We start from the raw sequence: 12,243 nt of genomic DNA on the forward strand, positions 1-12,243 counted from the left end.
TAATTAAAAGCCCTATACAGACCCCCATATTACAGACCATGTATTACACACATGCATTTACAGGTATAGGTAATCCATTTAGTTGTGCATTTGTCAGTGTTTTTTTTTCTGATTCTTTATTTACCTTTTTATTTATTTATTTATTTCTCTCTGTTCCAGCCTGTGCATTTAGCCCAGAGCAGTTTCCAAGTCGAGGCTTTTGGAAGAATTTTCATCCTAGATCTTCAACTAAACCAGTAAGTACAATCACAAAAACTGCCTCAACTGTTAAAATATACAGTACATGTGGTTAAAGCAGTGAGTATGAACAGTATGGGGTCTCTATTGTTTGTAATATAGGCTCTGTAATGTGTAGACCCTACGTAACAGAACCTATGTTACAGACCCCAAAGTGGAATCTCTGATATACACTCTGTGATTTAGGGTCTGTAAAGACCTATTAGAGCTGGATTAGTGTTAGCAGAAGGTCATCTGGTAATGTAATCTATAGAAGATTTGACTGGCCGAATCGTATGAGATAAAGGATCTGTGTAATTTACCCAAATTACCCCAAATAGCCCAGATCTAACGTCATTGTTCTTATGTTTACCTCAGCATTACATAACAGGGTTCACTGTGGGAGGCTTTCCGTGTCATGTCTGTGTGCAGTGACCCCAGTTATCAACAGCAATTCTAAATGATCCTTTATTATAGCATACAGGAGGGAATATTCACCAAATTGTGGAATTCAATAATCATCATGAATGTCCGGATTATGGAATCGGGTCAAATCAAGCTCCATTTATCTGTTAGTTTTGTCTTCAGATTGAAAAACTGCAGGAGCCGTTTTCTATTGGCTGGTTTTGTTATTGCATTACTGTGATGCTGATTTGAACAGGACCGCTGTTGCTGAGGGGCTCAGAGTTCAGCCAGTAATAGAAGCACTTCACTCTGGAGTTAATACTGATCAGACTGTAAAAACTGCAGACACTGCAGATTCATACTGGATCAAAATCACAGACCTCGTCAGTTATTACTCAGATTACAGCAGCTCCCCAGATTAAACTAATCAAGCTTAACATGAACTCTGAAATTCAGGGTAATTTACAGACCCTACATTACAAGGTCCACATTGCTGTATCTGTAAAATGAGGGTCTGTAAGTTCTGCCTCGATCTGTAATTATTAGTGAATCTGGGTCAGTAATGTGGGGGTCTATAATTAAGAGGGGTCTATATAATGTAGGATCTATAATTAAGAGTCTGTCATATTAGGTCTGTAATATGGGTGTCTGTTATTTAGCATCTATAATTAACAGTCTGTGATACTGAGTCTGCAACATGGGGGTCTGTAATTTAGGGTCTTTAATTATGAGTCTGATATTGGGTCTGTAATATGGAGGTCTGTAATTTAAGATCTATAATAGTGTGACAGTGCATCTGTAATAGGGGGGTCTGTAATTCAGGATCTATAATTAAGGGTCTTTTATGTTGGGTCTGTAATTTGGGGGTCTGTAATTTAAGTATCTGTAATTAGGTGGCTATAATTAAGCGGCTGTTATATTGGGTCTTTAATATGGGGGTGTATCATTTTGAGACTGATATTGGGTCTGTAACATGGGCGTCTGGATTTTAGGGTCTACAATTATGAGTCTGATGTTGGGTCTATAATATGGGGTTCTGTAATTTAAGTATCTCTAATTTAGGCTCTATAATTAAGAGTCTGATATTGGGTCTGTAATATGGGACTGTAATATGGGGGTCTGTAATTTAAGTGTCAGTAATTAAGGGTTAGGATTATAGATATTGGGTGTTTAATTTAAGATCTGGTTTTGTAATTGGGTTACATTATACACCTCGCATTACAGACTCTGTAACACATCTGTAATGTTCACATATCATGGTTGACTTGTTTGTTTATTTTCAGTGGTCTTTTATCTTCTGAATATGTGGAGCGTCACTTTAATGACAATGGAAAACCATCTCAGACCACGGTAAGTGTGTGTGTGTGTGTGTGTGTGTGTTGTACATTTTAGCTTTCATGAACACACACTACTCATCATTCTCTAAAACCATTAGTGACCAGTTTCCATAGCAACAGGCCTGCAGGTCTGTTTCTCAGTTGAGTTTTAGAGCTGAGAAATTTAAACTGTTCATCACAGTCCAAAGATTCATAGACACAAATGTAGCCACATTCAGATTTTAATGGCTGTGTATGTGTATCTGTGTGTGTGTGTGTGTGTGTGTGTGTGTGTGTGTGTGTATATATATATATATATATATATATATATATATAGGGTGGAGAACACTGTTATTATCACGGTTCTCTGAGGAAAACTCCAGGATCCTGGGCAGCACTTGCAACCTGTCAAGGCCTTTAGTGAGTGTCACACAAACACGTGCACACACACATTCACACTAAGCCACACACACCTGTAAACGAATCTTCAAATCTAAAACACTGATAAAAGATCTGCTCTGTAACACTCATATTATGCGGTAAGGTTTGCAGACGAAGCCAGACGTGTGCAGTCGAGGCTAGTTTTAGAGGTTTTATTTACAAAGGGGCGGTCTAAAATCAATGTCAAAAACCAGCCAAAAATCAAAGTCAAAAAACCAAAGCACAGGTCAAACACGATAAGGCAACAACAAACAAGGAAAAAGGCTCGGTATGCACAACAAATGGTGACGATAATTCGCAAACTCCCTGTGCTAAAGCCCGGGCTTATATACTGAGCTAACAAACCAACAGGAACAGGTGCAAGTGATCAGAAGTCAGGCAGAATGGGGATAGATGCAAACGGTAGAGTCCTGAGTCAGGTCAGGGAGCGAGGGGTTCTGGGAATTGCAGTCCGAAGCGACAAGGTCCGCTGTAGTTCCAGCCGAGCTGGAGGCAAGCGTTACAGTATCCCCCATCAAGGAGTCTGGGATGGCCGAGGGCCGAGGCCGCCCGCAACAACCACCACCTAGCCAACCGGAGGCACTAGTAGGCAAGTCCCCCGGAGCTGTCCTGGTGTTGGACAGGAGAGTGACTACGAGACCAGACACTGGGCCTAGCTGGACAGGAGCTGGACACTGCCTTCCAAGGGCATCCCCTGGGACATGGGGCTGGCTTCTCTGGATGCCGAGCATGAAACTCAGACTCCAACCCAGAGTCTAGAACATCCTTTTCTGGCACCCAGCATCTTTCTTCTGGTCCATGCTCCTTTCAGTTTATGAGATACTGGATGGTACACTCGATACTACAGCGTGTTTGTTCCCAGACCTCCTTGCTACACTTCATCCACTCGTCGACAGCAGGAATGTCAGCAGGTGTAGCGGTCCAGGGCGCGAATGGGGGCTGGTAACCTAGAACCTAGAAAGTAAGCTTGCAGGAATTTTCTGAGCTCTTGATTAACCCGCTCACATTATCCATTATACCCGATAACCAGATGGGCTTATGTTAATGCCTATGTGTTCACATAATCCAGCCCACACTCATGATGTGAATTGAGAACCTTTATCTGACACCATATCCTCTGGAATACCAAAGTTGTGAAAAATGTGTGTATAAAGAGCTAGGGCTGTGTCAAAAGCACTTGGCAGGGACTTAAAAGGAAGAAATAACACTCTTCTAGAGAAGCGGTCAACAATTGTCATGATGGTAGTATAACCGTTAGATGGAGTCAAGTCAGTAACAAAATATATTGCTATATGGGACCATGGACACTCACTTTCTATTGAGGTGGATCTAACGTTAATGACAGAGAAAGTGAGTGTCCCAAAAGTGAGTGTCCCAAAAGCTTACCCTGATTAGTCAGGACCTTCTGGAACACCTCAAGGTCTGCCATCTGCATGGTGGCGAGGTATACTTTAATGTTTGCAGATGAAGCTAGACACGTGTAGTCGAGGATAGTTTGAGAGGTTTTATTGGCAAAGGAGCGATCCGAAATCAATGTCAAAAACCGAAAGAGAAAGTCCCAAAACCGGTGAGTCGTAACAGGGCAAAAGGGCAAGGCAAAAAACCAAGTCAAAAAATGAAGCACAGGTCAAACATAATAAGGCAACAACAAACAAGAGAAGGCTCAGTATGCACAACAAACTCCCTGTGCTAAAGCCTGGGTTTATATACTGAGCTAACAAACCAAATAACAAGGAACTGGTGCAAGTGATCAGAAGTCAGGAGAGGCAGAACAGGGAGTCACGTGAGGGAGCGAGGGGTTCTGAGAAATGCAGTTGGAAGCGGCAAGGTCGTCTGTAGTTCCAACCGAGCCGGAAGCAGGCGTGACACATAATATCTCTGCATGCAAATCAAATTTCTGCTCTACATCTGTTTTACAGTAAAATGCTCTGTATTATATTGGTAATATAATAATATTCCATATCTGTAATTGGAGAGCAGGGCATAAAGTAAAAGTAGGTAAAATGTAACATGCATATTTAATATAATTACACATGCTTTTGATTATCTTCCCGCATTCACATAGCAACCTCATCTGTGAATTCTGACAGCAGTCAGTCAGATGTTTCTCCAGATTCACTTTTTCCATCCTGACTGTTTTGTGTTTGTAACATTGGCAGATGAAACCGGACGTTCGCAGCAGAGGTTTGAATTAAGAACTTTAATGTCAATAGGGGTATCCAGACACAATCCATGAACCACAGCAGAACGTCAGTAACCAGTAAACCAAAACAGAACAAAGGGACAAGGCTAGAAACGAGGTCATGAACAGAAAACGGGTCAGAAACACAGAGGAAACGCTTGGTACGCACATGAGAGTGACGATACTTTGCAAGGACATTAAGCTAAAGCCTGGGCTTAAATATTAAACTAACAAACAGGTGAAACAAAGAACAGATGTGAATGACCAATAGTCTGGAGGAGCTGAGCAATGATAGGTGGATTGGGTAGAGTCCTGAGTCACATGATGGAGCGAGGAGTTCTGGGAACTGTAGTCTGAGGTGGCCAACTTGGCTGTAGTCTCAGCCGGGCCAGAAATAGGCATGACAGTGATTAGTGAACTGTACAGAATTGACTCCTATATTATTTTAATCTCCTCTTGGTGTGTGTAACATAGCAGCGTATAGAAGAAGATAGATAGATAGATAGATAGATAGATAGATAGATAGATAGAAATGGAAATGCAATAACAGCTCACAGTGAGAGCTAGACAGGCTGAAGTAGAGCTTCCACACGAGGGGGTTAGTTTAACTCACTGATACAGCCAAGACCCCCAAAGTAAACAATCAGAGCTACATTTATATTCACTACAGGGAGTTTTTAATATCATACTTACAGTAATTCACAAAAATGTTCTGTAGATGTCTTGTAGATTAATTTTTTATTTTTTTTTATGGTTCTACTTTGTGGTCTAAAATATGTTTGTCAGTATTTAAAGCCTTTTTTCAATAATCACATTTGTTTTGATGCAGATATTTTAAGTATTTAGTTGGAAATCAGTAACATTTGCACTCACTCTGCTTCCAGTTGAATGTTTCATAAACTGTAGATTCTGGAAATGAAAGTTTGTTTTCATTTGTAGCAGAGATGTGTAGGTTGATTGTATAAAAATGAAAAATTAATTTTGCTCAAATACTTTTAGCCAAGGTTAGTTGCCCAGAAATAATTGTTATAAAATAATATATAAATAACTGTAATAAGTTTCTGCACAGAGAACAAAAATAGTGCTAATATATGTAATTATAAATACTGAGTAACAGTAATGATGCTGAGTTTGATGTAACTGTAACCTGCTGTGTGTTCTCTGCTGTGTGTTCTCTCAGTGGTGTGTTCTCAGATGGTGTGTTCTCCTACAGCATTGAGCCACTCATCAATGACACTGAACAGGTAATGTATTACTGATCAATAGTCTTAGTTAAACGAACAGTGATATCTGAGACTGAGTTAAAGAAACAAAGAGCTTCTGACAATTATCCTATGATTACTGATTTTATTATTAAATATTATTCTATATAACTAATAGTTATAATACTATATAACTAATTAAAATTGGTTTGTGGTTACTTATTACATTATTACGTTATAGTTATTAGAGTCAGTGTTGGGTTTAGACTCGTCTGTTTCTCAGTTCAGTGACGCTCACCTGGTGAAGAAGATTCCAGATATTAAACTGACAAGTTCCTGTTCAGGTACTGCTCTATGATCATCACACACACACACACACACACACAGACATTCTGAGAACCAACCAATCAGATTGTTGATATGTGGAGAGGTAATTGATGGTGTCACGCTAACAGACAAGTGGTGAGATTTAACACTGAAACACACAGAGCGGGAGACGTAACGCTTAATAAAACATTATTTTAAGCCTAACCCTAGATGTTTATTTTTAAATTTAAAAATGATCCCAGGCTACTTTGGGGCTCAGAACTGCACAGACTTTCTCTCTTTGAAACTCAACCTGTGTGTGTTTGAGTGACTGTTCCTCTCTCACCCCGCAGCCAGTCTTTGGCTCACAGTCATGAACATGTGGTGTTAAATAGAGCAGCTACTGCAGATTTTTAAAACATGAAAATAAAACTCAACAACCACACATCTGTTTGTACTAGACACAAATACTGTAAACATCAGAACATTTGATTATTATTAGCTGTGGAGAGGAAACTGAACAGAAGTGTGAATATACATAAACATGCAGACAAGAATTTCTGTGCATATAAAGGTCCAATAACATAGGCTATAAAAACTATTATAAACAGAATATTACAGAAAGATATAAATATATATAATTATTGGCCCATTCAGAGGAGTTACTGTAATACGGAGAGGAGGTCTGATCAGTTACTGTAATACGGAGAGGAGGTCTGATCAGTTACTGTAATACGGAGAGGAGGTCTGATCAGTTACTGTAGAGTAAATAATCGTTCTGTTCGGAGGAGTTACTGTAATACAGAGAGGAGGTCTGATCAGTTACTGTAGAGTAAATGATCGTTCTGAGGAGTTACTGTAATACGGAGAGGAGGTCTGATCAGGTACTGTAATACGGAGAGGAGGTCTGATCAGTTACTGTAATACGGAGAGGAGGTCTGATCAGTTACTGTAGAGTAAACGATCGTTCTGTCAGAGGAGTTACTGTAATACAGAGAGGAGGTCTGATCAGGTACTGTAATACGGAGAGGAGGTCTGATCAGTTACTGTAATACGGAGAGGAGGTCTGATCAGTTACTGTAGAGTAAACGATCGTTCTGTCAGAGGAGTTACTGTAATACAGAGAGGAGGTCTGATCAGGTACTGTAATACGGAGAGGAGGTCTGATCAGTTACTGTAATACGGAGAGGAGGTCTGATCAGTTACTGTAGAATAAATAATCGTTCTGTTCAGAGGAGTTACTGTAATACAGAGAGGAGGTCTGATCAGTTACTGTAATACGGAGAGGAGGTCTGATCAGTTACTGTAATACGGAGAGGAGGTCTGATCAGTTACTGTAACACGGAGAGGAGGTCTGATCAGTTACTGTAACACGGAGAGGAGGTCTGATCAGTTACTGTAGAGTAAATAATCGTTCTGTTCAGAGGAGTTACTGTAATACGGAGAGGAGGTCTGATCAGTTACTGTAATACGGAGAGGAGGTCTGATCAGTTACTGTAATACGGCGAGGAGGTTTGATGGTCAGTTCAAAGTGTGAGTGTCCACTGTTGTTAATGAGCTACAGCTCTCGGGAAAGCTGTTGGCATATCTGACTGTGCTGGTTTTGATGGTTCTAATGTGCTGGTTTCATGCAGTTCACCTGTCTGGACACATCTGCATCTATTAATATGTTTTTTTACTGGTTTACTTGGATTTTTCCGTTAATTTTTTACACATACTGAGGTTTGTGTTTTAGATTGTTCGCTGAATGAAGACGACTCTGTGGAGGAGCTGCTGTCCAAACCTGAACATTCAGAGGGACTAAAACGCACCAAACGACGAGTAAGAAGTTATTTAGTTTGACAGTACGCTGTGTAATGGGCTGTGGGGGGTGGCATCTCAGCTGAACAGTGGCACACAGCTCCTCTCACTCCATCAGGTGTGAATCAAGCAGTAAGAGAGCTGGTAGGATGTGAAAACATTGTCTCAGCATTGAAGATGAGCAAGAAAGTGGTGGTTGTTGGTTAGTAAAAGGCGCTGACCATCATCATTGGCAAAATAGCCACTGATATTAAGATGAGATCTGTTATACTGTAAAAATCTGGCCCTCAGGATGTTTTCTTTTTTCGCTGCAGGTGCTCATCGTTTTGAAATGAATCTGCTCTGGTTATTTCATTCAGAGTGTTGTATGTTGTATGCGTGTACAGGGAGTGTGCAGTGCTTTGAATGTAGGGATATTGGTCATAAGAGGCTGATGTTCCTGTGCAGGCAGCAGTGGAGTGAGGACGCAGGGCCTAATACTCGCGGAAAAAGATAACGTACTAGCAGTAGAGTGGATAGGCAGGTGCCAGTGAGTCAAAGCTGATGATGCTACGAGAGTGTGCACTGCTGAAGTGCCTGCCACTGATGAGAGTGTTTTGATCTCTAGTAATGAAGTTAAAGCGAGTAGCACAGAAACTGTTGGTCAGGTTGGGTTTCGTGTTCATTCTCTAGCAGCACAAACAGGAGTGCAGAACAGTAGAGATAATGTGTGGATGTGGAATCCACTTTTTTAACCCCAGAGAAGATTTGAGGATTGTTTTAAGTTGGCCAGCACTGAACTGGGTCTCTGCCTATGAGTGAGGGAGGTCAGGGTCAGGGTCTTTCAGAATGTAAACAGCCTGGTTTACTACCACAGGTGGGGCACCTAAGCTAGGAGAGGCACCTGTTTGTGTCACAGCTGAAGGAGATGGACTTGTAGGAGGCCACTGTGTTCTATCAGTCCGTATTGGGGGATGGTCAAGGTGCTTAAGGCTATCAGTCTCTCACCATATGGAAAAAATATATGGGCATCTATTTAATATATTTGGAATACATTTCAAACACTGCAGCCGATGCTGAAATACATTCCAAACACTAAAATGTATTTCAGAATATTTTGCCAAATTAACCATATATATTTTAAAATTCATTATTTTAAATGTATGGGGAAATATTACACATAGAAATGTACCCTAACCAAAAAAGTCTATGTAGGTCTTTATCAAATGCATCTGAAAATGTATGAAAATATCCAAAATCCTGTCTAATGTACTTCACTGTCCGATACCTTCAGAAATGAATTTGTTTTCCAGTATCTTCATTTTAAATATGACCAAATGAACCTTTAACATGACAGAATGTTGTAGGTATTGATACTCATTGATACTATTGATGCAGTTATGATTTGATATCTTGTTTATGCAGAACCCAGAAGTCAGTACTGTTCATTCAGTTCATGCATATTTAGTTACATCAGTAACCTTTGTTAACACTACACCCAATTGAACAAATAAACACATTTAAAAATATAATTCACAAATATAATCTTGGCCATTTTCATATATTGCAAAAATATGGTTCATAAAAATATTTAAAATATATATTTTTCCATATTTGTCTGTTGAGGAGGAGCCACTGTTTTTTAACCTCTTGGTTCAGATCACTGTGCTGAAGACTTAGTTTGTGCTTTTAAAAGGCAGATCTCACAAAACTTGGACGTCTAAGAGCTCGGGGTTAGGGTTAGGGTTAGTTTTTGTCAAGTGATGTCTGGCCAACTGCTGCAGGGGGTCCTGGGGAGGTGATGTCAGCACTGCCTGCCTCCTTTGGACAGGACCTGAGCCCAAAAATACACTATATGGACAAAAGTATTGGGACACGTTCACATCACACCTACAGGAGCTTTTATGAATCAAATTCTAAATCCATAGGAATTAATATGGAGTTGATCCCCTTTGCAGCTCTAACAGCTCTTTATTGAGTGATTCAACAGAGGTATCACTAAAGGTTGTGTGTGTATGTGAGCTTTAAAGAGTGTGCAGACTAATGTGCTGATAAAGTGTCATTTAAAAGTCAATTCTTCTCTCTCTCTCTCTCTCTCTCTCTCTCTCTCTCTCTTTCTTTCTCTCTCTCTCTATCTTTCTGTCTCTCTCTTCCTCTCTCTCTCACACTCTCTCTCTCTTGCTCTCTTGATCTCTCCCTCTCCCTCTCTCTCTCTCTCTCTCTCTCTCTCTCTCTCTCTCTCTCTTGCTCTCTCTCTCTCGCTCTCTTGCTCTCTCTCTTGCTCTCTCTCTCGCTCTCTTCCTCTCCCTCTCTCTCCCTCTCTCTCTGTGTAGGTGTCCAGGCCAAGAGTTCACACTGAAACAAAATATATTGAGCTGATGGTCATCAATGACTTCGAAATGGTCAGATATCAGTTTTGAGTGTGTGTGTGTGTATGTGTGTGTGTGTGTGTGGATGTATTGATTGTAGACAGAATGCTAAAAATAGAGGAATTATCTGAAAGGTTAGTTTTATTGAAATTGAGTTCATTTTTTCAAAAAAACCTGAAACAGTGAAATATTTTTTGTGCTTTAAAATAAAAAAAAAAAACTGACCAGACAATCATGAACAAACACAAACGTTTGGTTGTGTTTGTTTAAAGATTGTAAAATCTTCCCTGCTCCTTCCGCTCTGGTTTATTTTGCACATCATTTTTTTCTTGACATTCTAATGAGAACTATGGACATTAAAAGAGTCACTGCTCATCCCTGCAGTCAGAAATCTTCCTCACAGATAAGCTGTGTGTGTGTGTGTGTGTGTGTGTGTGTGTGGGTAGTTTGTACAGTTGCGGCGCTCGACCACTCAGGTGAGGAACTTTGCCAAAGCAGTGGTGAACATGGCGGACGCGGTGAGATATTCTGATCTTTGATTAAGAGTCTAAGTTTGATTTAAAACGCTCATTAAAACTTTATTTTAATGTAATCTGTTCATCCTTCTCTGCACTGTTGCTATGGTGCCCAGATCTACAAGGAACAGCTCAACACCCGCATTGTGCTGGTTGCCATGGAGACCTGGTCATCAAGGAATCCGGTTTCTGTGGTTTCCAACCCCCTGACGACACTGCAGAACTTTATGCAATACCGCAGGGAGAACCTACAGGAGAACGCTGATTCAGTCCAGCTTCTATCGTGAGTTAAACACACACACATACACACACACACACAGACACACACACAGACACACACACACACACACTACAATACATACACACTGTTTTGACCGGTGCCATCGGCGGAGAGGGGCTGGTCCATTTCTGGGTTTGTAGGCATCTGATGCAGCTTCAGGAAAACAGTAAGGGGACCGGCAGTGCAGTATCCTGAGTGAACTGAGGAAGACTGAAGACGAGGCCGTGCTGCTGCGTTCCGGATCAGCTGAAGGGCCTGACGGTTCTCAGAGGAAGACCAACCAGGATCCAGCTGAGTGGTCAAGCCTTGAGATGACTGTACGAGAACCTGGGTGGTCTTCCGACAGAGAACCACAGCATAACACAAACATACACACTTACCAGAACTCACACACTGACTGCAAAATTGTGTGTGTGTGTGTGTGTGTGCGTGTGTGTGTGTGTGTGCGTGTGTTAGGGGCAGTACGTTTCAGAGCAGCCGGAGTGGATCTGCATACACTGGAGGAGTGTGTTCCATCACACGAGGAGGAGGAATCAATGAGGTACTGCATGTGTGTCTGAATTAGAGCTCATGATGTGCAGATTAGTGTTACCTGCAGAGAGAGAGAGTGTGTGTGTGTGTGTGTGTGTGTGTGTGTGTGTGTGTATGTGTGTGTGTGTGTGTGTGTGTGTGTGTGTGTGTGTGTGTGAAGTGTTTAGGGCTCATATACTCAAATACTGATTACACAAAACTATTGACTGTGTGTAAAATATGCTAAACTGCCTTCTTCACCCTCAGATCAGTTTTCTTTACTGTGTATAACTGAGTAATGCTGTAGCGTGTAATGTAGCTATGATGTTATGGTGTAGTATGTAATGTAGTTAAGGTGTTGTGATGTAGTGTGTAATGTAGTTACGGTGTTGTGGTGTATTGTGTAACTGAGTTACGGTGTTGTGGTGTATTGTGTAACTGAGCTACGGTGTTGTGGTGTAGTGTGTAATGTAGTTACGGTGTGGTGGTGTAGTGTGTAACTGAGTTATGGTATTGTGGTGTATTGTGTAATGTAGTTATGATGTTAAATCATAACTACCTGCATTTCTTCGGCTCATTTCACACTTGCTTTTTATTACTCGTTCTTATTTGTTATTTATTTGCTATTTATTTTATTTTTATGTTTATTTTTATTTGTCTCTGAGTTTAATGCTTGTTATTAGTCTGTGTTTCTCTGGTCTGTTCAGTGTGTTAAAGTCATA

General features: G+C 40.7%; 2 protein-coding genes across 2 annotated transcripts in view; both read left to right on the forward strand.

The window, feature by feature from the left end:
• The window catches only part of LOC118805159, a 1,027,118-nt gene that overhangs the window by 223,145 nt on the left and 791,730 nt on the right, over positions 1–12,243 (forward strand). The gene's annotated exons all lie outside the window — the stretch shown is intronic.
• The window catches only part of LOC118805144 (disintegrin and metalloproteinase domain-containing protein 11-like), a 41,344-nt gene that overhangs the window by 3,749 nt on the left and 25,352 nt on the right, over positions 1–12,243 (forward strand). The window contains exons 3-12 of the mRNA XM_036565754.1: positions 160–236; positions 1,905–1,971; positions 2,275–2,357; positions 5,741–5,804; positions 6,046–6,106; positions 7,804–7,889; positions 10,181–10,249; positions 10,663–10,734; positions 10,848–11,014; positions 11,468–11,552. Coding sequence (XP_036421647.1) covers positions 160–236; positions 1,905–1,971; positions 2,275–2,357; positions 5,741–5,804; positions 6,046–6,106; positions 7,804–7,889; positions 10,181–10,249; positions 10,663–10,734; positions 10,848–11,014; positions 11,468–11,552 — 831 coding nt within the window. The remainder of the gene's footprint in view (positions 1–159; positions 237–1,904; positions 1,972–2,274; positions 2,358–5,740; positions 5,805–6,045; positions 6,107–7,803; positions 7,890–10,180; positions 10,250–10,662; positions 10,735–10,847; positions 11,015–11,467; positions 11,553–12,243) is intronic.

Source organism: Colossoma macropomum, unplaced genomic scaffold, assembly GCF_904425465.1.
Source record: "Colossoma macropomum unplaced genomic scaffold, Colossoma_macropomum, whole genome shotgun sequence".
NCBI classification, from domain to species: Eukaryota; Metazoa; Chordata; class Actinopteri; order Characiformes; family Serrasalmidae; genus Colossoma; species Colossoma macropomum.